The following is a 7,597-nucleotide window of genomic DNA, read 5'->3' as shown; positions in this document are numbered from 1 at the left end:
GAATCGTGATTCCTTGTTAGTTATCTTGGTAGTGAGTGAGGCGACGAGCAGTTTGCTCGTCTGATGTCGCTGCTTATAATATATGAACAGCATCCAAGAACGAACATTTAGAAGTTACAATTAGAGCATACTGCGTAAAACCGCTATACAATTGGATAACAAGCTGGCCGCTCGCCTGAAGGGAAACGGATGTTCGTAATGAGTATCGACAGCGTACAGAAATTTCTACGATGGTAAGCGATACGACAGCCCATAACCAGTAGAAACACCATTTAACTCTTTAAATTACAAAATATTGTTTAATATTCCACTGCGCTCGCCATCCTGAGATATGAGATGTTATTTAAGTCTTATTATGTCCAGTAGTTACACTGGTAACAATGTTCTTCAAACCGGAACACAACAGTGACTTCACACTGCTGCTTGCTTATTATCTTTAATTCAAGCAGTAAATAAATGATTTATGATCCTCTATTATCCGACGTGTCTAAATAGGTAACTTACAAAATTGATTAGCGTGACCGAGTTTACAAACAAACAAAATGATGTTTTTTTGTTACTGGTAATAGAAAGTCGGATAGTACCAACAAAAACAACCCAAATAAATTTTCTCCAAGTAACAATATAAAAAAATATTCTCGAAATTCAGCATGACGCGCCTTCGAAAGGTCAAAGCATGTTTACAAGTATAATATGAATACAACTTCATAATGGATGGATAGGCGGTCGTACCGACAGTTCAAACTTGACCGTTGAGAGCAGTGCACGTTTATTCTATTTTTAAATTACGATTCAAAATGATGCTGCCAGTTTTTGGAGTGTTGTTGGCTGCATGTGGAGGCGTCTTAAGTCACACCTATCATCTAGGAGCATGTCCAATAGTGGAGCCGATGCCTGGATTTGAGATGAATAAGGTAATCAGTCATCATTTAATAGAGGTCCGGGGGTCAATTACGAATCTATGTTGCGTTATTGTAATTTTGAAGTCGCATTAACGGAACTGCGAAGAAAAATAACCGGTGTTACGTATCCGAACGTAAATATATATATATAATATATATATATATATATATATATATATATATATATATATATATATATATATATATATATATATATATATATATATATATTTTACGTTCGTTTTTATAAGTCGTTATTGTTTAACCTTTTTATCGATACTAATTTAAATTATATTTAACAACTTGCCTTGGTGTTCGCAAACCCTTTTTTGTATGGGTGGAATAGTACCTAAATTCGTAATAAAATTTGTTCAACTACTTTTGTGGCTGTAGGTAAAGAGTTACCTTTTGTCTATTGAAAATTTATTGGCGCAAATTTATTTTCTAAGAATGGAATTCGCAGAAAAGTTAACATTTTAATTTCCTCTCTATTGATAAGAAATATATTTATGTACGTATGAACAAATTAAAGATGACGTTTGTTTTGTTCTTCTATAACTTAAACATGTTATTTCTCATAATAAGATAGAATATTTAAAGATTTTATCTGATTTAACAATGCGTTATGTGGCCTTCTTTTTTAAAGCCTTGAATTTTTTATGGTCCGTAATTTGTTTTTTTGTAGTATCAGCACGAATTTTTAAAGAAGCGAAAGCTATTGTGGCTGCTTTGAAAGGTATAAATTACTACAAAATGTAAACCTGGTTACAAATAGCGATAATAATGTTGATTTAATTAGCTATTAGTTGTCGTCAAGCAGGCCCAAATTTTTTCTTACAAAAAGTAAACAAAATATTTTTTTTCGTGTAGATAAGTTTGTTAAAACCGCATTTTTAGGAGAAACTTGATCTACGAATATAATTATTTAATACAATTAGCATCCTGTACAGCTATAATGGAATTTCCTTTCCATTCTTTCATTCCTCAGAATGTTGATTTATACAGACATCAATTTAGACGTATATAGAGGATATGTTTATGGATCCGCCAAATTCGATGACCATATAAAACGGAACACAATAACTCTTAATTAGCATTAGCCACAGAACGTTTACTAGCCTACCCCAATAGTCTATTAGGTATAGATTACCTATTCCATTCATTGTGAGCCTATTTACCAGTGGCGAAAGGTGCAATATTCCGTAAAGGAACCCGTCACAACATACATCCATTCGTCCTCGGAATGTTAGCCGGCTAACATGACAGTTGCGCGAAACACGCGAAACTCGATCTTATAGTACAGATCTTATAGATCTTAAACTCGATCGAAAAATAGGTCGAGTTTCGCGCAACTGTCATGTTAGCCGGCTAACATGTCAAGCATGCATGGATTTAATAGTTGCCAATATGGATTAATGCGTTCTGAAAATCATTCTAATTATAATTAGATTCCTATTTCTACGTCAATTCTACACAAAGGGAAGCCGGCAGGTATCCGATTATAAGGACCCTCGCCATCCCGGTAAAGTCATTGTTAAAGTAGTAGTGATGGCTTTACTATGGCTTTGTCAATTTTCTTTGTAAATCATAGAAATGGATTAATACCTTATGACTAATGACGTGTTGAATAACAAACGACCTGATTATTTAGGTTAGTTGTGCAAAGAAAATCAGCAATACAAGCTCATTGCGTAAATAAAACAGAACGATACGATGAATACACATCTGTGTTGATTGTGTTAGTACTTAGGTACCTACTACGTTGTGGGTGAGTATTTCTAGGGAGCCTACCTACCTATTTAGTCTATCGGTATCACTTTGTCTATTTACCATCACGCATCAGTGTAAATGTGAATAAATATACTAATCTATAGAGATAGTACGAGCGGTTGTGCCCAGTTTCATTACTGGACTATATGAGTTTTGACATGACTAATGACTTGACAACAATATTGAAGAAGAGTAACTAGCTCTTAGGTAGTTTGTATTTAAGTTTTGAGTTGCCTAACTAGTAACTACTGTTTACGAGCAGGCGTAACCGAAGAACCTCCTTATATAGCCAAATGTTTACAAAAAACTAAAATTACTGATTTAGAAAAACCCTACTTCTAAAAATTAAAAACATCAACAGTATTACTGATATTCCGAGAACTCGGACTCAATTTACAAGAACCGCTACGCAAAGAGGTTACGCAAAAATTGGTTAAACGGTATTTTATACAAGAAAGTACAATGCACTTTGACGCCTATTTTATGAGCGATAAATGATAGTGTGTGCGACGGTTTTTGATACTGGCAACTGAGTCAAAGTTCCAACAGTGTCATTAGACGTGAATGATCATCTTACTGACACACTTATATGTCTTGTTTAAATTATTATCAATTAAATAAACATACGTAAAAGCGGCGATAGCCTAGTTTGTTGTGGAACGGACTGCCCAGACGAATGTCCGCAGGTTCAAATCCCAAGGGCACACACCTCTGACTTTTCTAAAAAAATATGTGTGTATGCTTTGTGAATTATATCTTGCTTTAAGGGCAAAGGAAAACATCGTGAGGAAACCTGCATACCTAAAAAATTCTCTATAGGAATTTTCGAGGGTGTGTGAAGTCTACCAATCCGCACTGGGCTAGCGTCGTGGACTAAGGCCTAACCCCTCTCAGTAGTAGAGGAGGCCCGTGCCCAACAGTGGGACAGTATATAATACAGGGCTGATATCAAATATACCTACATCGTATTATATTCAGGGGACGATTAATAAAAAGTAAAAAAAAAATCATTTTCCCACCCATTTATACCTATTATTTTAGGCAACATTAACTATATATTCTTGAAATGAATATATTATCTACATACTTATTCTTAATGTTATCTTTGATTGATGATCAAGTGGCTAGATACCTTTTGTATTTTATAAAAGTATTAATTACTTAGTTTAATTTAAAAGTAGGTATTTACAATGTCAACTTTTGGTATTATCTGCGCACTTTATTTAGTTCTCAACAATTCGGAGTGCTGACCACCAGACAATGTGGTTATTATGAAATCGAAGTATGGATACTCGAGTACGGATAATATTACGTTTATAAAAACTGCATTGTTCGTTCAAAAGGTTATTGTTCTTGCAGTTTTATAACATATTGTATGACATAATAATAACATGATAATTCTGCAGTGTGTTTTTTCCGTCTGTACTTTTGCTTATTCATTTCAAGTATTGACTTACGGATAACAACGCATCTTTGTCCACAGCATAGAACGGAAATACCAAATATTTTCGCCTACTACAACGCTTGTTTATATAGATATTAACAAAAAGTTTGTTTTGTTTCTGCAATGCATGTATAATTGGAGATATTTATTAATATTTTTTCTTATTACTTGCGGGGTGACAAAAATTATTTAAGAGTTATAATGACAATGAAGTAATGACACCCACAGCCGCCTCTAGTGCCACCCGTGTGCTAAACAGTGCCGGATTTATATTTATTATGAGTGTAGGCCACTTTATTTGCGCCGCCCTATGTTGGTAAGCTTATGTATGTAGGTTTCTAAAATACTTAATAATTTTCCATTTGTTTTAACATGGAAGCCACTAAAGTTAAATAAACGAATGATTAACTTAATCGAGTGAGCGTCCTCTGAAATCTGCCGCCATTAAGAGGCTACCGTCCACAGGCCGCGGCCTATTTACAAATCCAGGACTGGTGCTAAACCAGTGCGAGTACCTACAAGTCGTATATTTTTTTCTAGATGCTTGGCGTCTGGTATGTTATACAAAAGACATCGACAGCGTCGCATTGCATTACATATAACTTCACGAAGTCCGAAGAGCCCGGTAAATACAATTTGGAGCAAGTTTCTCAACACTTCATACTGGGACTGACGCCTTTGAAACATGACTACAGGTAAATATTTTTATGAACATTTTAAGTAATCCATATTTGTCTTAACTTATCGCCTAGTAAGTATTGGATTTTATAGGAAGATAATTCTTGATTATATTATGACATTATGGACCGTCGTATATATGCAATGATATATGGCGGAGCGCAGCGCAGTATTTTTACTGTTAAACTATTATTGACATTGTCTTCATTGAAATAATATTCAAAATCGAAGAAATTACATTACATTGTTGAATGTTCTGTCACACATCTGAACAAATAAATATAGCATTCATTTGGATAGCGTTGCATAATGTGTACTATAATAATATTATTATTAAATATTGCCTTTAACAATTTGCATAATATTATCAAGTATTGTCTTTAACAATACTTTACGTTTTGGGACATTTCTTTTGAATTGAGGTCATCGCAATGATAAATATAATATATCTGTCACTGTATATGATTACTAACCATTTTTACAGATATTCTGGAGTGCTATCTGTTCCCGACCCGTCAGTTCCTGCTAGGATGAAAGTCAGGTTCCCGTTAAGTGAGTAAATTTTTTATTTTCCAAGTTAATTATTTTATGCATAAGTTTTTGGCACACCTGCATCGAAAACACATTAATATGGCATATTGATTCACCTGTATAGGTGTTTCAACATCAATTGTTTTATAACAATAACAGCATACATAAAAGCATACGCTTTTATTGTTACGGTAGTTTGTATTGTATTATATAGTAGTTATCAGAAAAGTCGGTGCCATTGATGAATAAAATAAAATAAATTGTATATACAGAAAATTATTCACTTTTACCTACCTACGAAATGAGTAACTGATCACAGTTTGAATTTGGTTTTAAAGCATATCATGTGCATGTATACCATTTATAAGGGTTAGAGCGATTAAAGCGTTCACCTGGAAGACCAATGTGGTTGAATAACCTGCCTTGCGTCAGCCTATCAATTGTAGGAACAAGTTAAAAACACAATTTTGATAAATAACTACGATCTATCAAGTCCTTATTCCCGAAATGGTAGTCAGAGCTGGAACCACAGCAGTTTGGCGATCCTACTATAATATCGGGTAGAATTTCTAGACTTTGGGCTGATGACTAGAAAATCCATATATATTTATTGTGAGTATAGACTGTAGGCCAATTTATTTCTGCCGCCCCATGTATACTTAATAATTTTCCATTTGTTTGTATTATGGAAGGCACTAAAGTTAAATAAACGAATGATTAAGTAAATCGAGTGTCCCTAAGAGGCTGCCGCATATAGGCCGCGGCCTATCAACAAATCCAAGACTGCAAAAGACCATTGGATTTACGTGCTTACAGTCATAATAACTAACACTATATAATGGTATTTGTGCAGGCGTGGCCGGCTCAGCGAGCTACACGATCCTGGGGACCGACTACTCCACCTACGCCGCCATATTCACGTGCCAGAAACTCGCGTTCGCCCACAGGAGGTCCGCCACCATTCTCTCCAGAACCAAGGAGCTTGACAGGATGTTCGTTGATAAGGTAATTATTTATTGATTGACGTGTATATAGATAATGTTATCTATTACAAAAGTGACGTGGGGAAGTGAATGATGGAATATTGTCTATAATAAGGTTTATAATGTATCATATGTAATCTAGCTATAATGCTTTTTAATTTAAATATAGACTTTATGAACTTTAGGCATGTGTTTTATATGTGCATGTGCATTATAATTACAAATGCTAGATACTGAAGTAAGGTAAAGGAACTACTGATGGACTACTTAATTTTAAAATCTTCATAAAGTAATAAAGAAATAGCTTTGATTAAATTGCATCATACCACTACGTATTATAAAGTTAAATAATGAAAGAATAGCTATATCAAATCGATAGCGGACGAAAGGTTGTGGCTTACAACAGGTGCCTTTACCTTTTTTTCAACAGATGCGAACGAAGCTGTCCTCATTCGGCGTTGATCCTTACGATCTATCGATCATCTCCCAAAACAACTGTCCCAAACATCCCGACGGCGCCACCGAGGGAGTGAACATCAATATCAACCCTGATACATTCTCCTCGCACAACATCGGCGAGGCGGTCAGGAAGACTGGTGGAGTTATTGGTAAGTTACCATCCGGTACTTTGAGATTTGAATGAATGAAACCTTCTAAGAATTTTTGATCACGGCGGCCAGATCAGCCAGGTGCGCAGGAAATATTATAGGGCACAAGTGTTTGCGCAATACACAAGCACTCTCTGTTTCTTCACTCTCATAGTACGGTGAGACGGGTATCCGACATGACCAGTGAGAGATCAGGCGCAGGAGGCGGCGGGTATCACATTGCCACCTTCCTGCTTCCGAGTTGCGACTGAGTAATTTTTAAGATTGCGGACGGAGCCCCGAGAAAAACTAGTCTTATTTCTTAATGTTTTAGAAATGTGTATGCGTACGTTTCATTACTTCCAGCATTTTGACTGTGATACTAAGTTTTATACGAAATAATACTTACTGAACTGTACTGCTATATTGATATTTTTTTCAAACTTTTGTCGTATATTAGATACTTATTAAGAAGCACTCTGAATAATGTAATATTATTTTCCAGCCGATGGTGTAGAATACGTAGTAGACGCCGGTAAGAAGGTGTACCACAAAGTAGCCAGCAGCAAGGAGGATCTCACCGAGCCGCCAATAAGTCATAATGGTTATGAAGTACGGCCTCTTGAAGCCGACGCAGAATGGCTTCCTTGAACACCTTCAATATAAAACTGTAATACTCATTGAATCGACATAGAGAATGAA

At 35.4% G+C, this 7,597-nt stretch overlaps 1 protein-coding gene across 1 annotated transcript; it reads left to right on the top strand.

The window, feature by feature from the left end:
• Window positions 1–717: 717 nt before the first annotated feature.
• On the top strand, window positions 718–7,597 carry LOC115454087 (apolipoprotein D; the record flags this gene model as incomplete). The annotated part of the gene is given in 6 exon segments (XM_037436910.1): window positions 718–914; window positions 4,657–4,811; window positions 5,279–5,346; window positions 6,179–6,330; window positions 6,739–6,916; window positions 7,401–7,597. Coding segments are annotated over 6 exon segments (816 nt in total). The 5' UTR covers window positions 718–797.

This window comes from Manduca sexta, chromosome 9, assembly GCF_014839805.1.
Source record: "Manduca sexta isolate Smith_Timp_Sample1 chromosome 9, JHU_Msex_v1.0, whole genome shotgun sequence".
In the NCBI taxonomy this organism is placed as follows: domain Eukaryota; kingdom Metazoa; phylum Arthropoda; class Insecta; order Lepidoptera; family Sphingidae; genus Manduca; species Manduca sexta.
The sequence above is the reverse complement of the archived record's forward strand: the minus strand, read 5'-3'. Positions and strand labels throughout refer to the sequence as shown.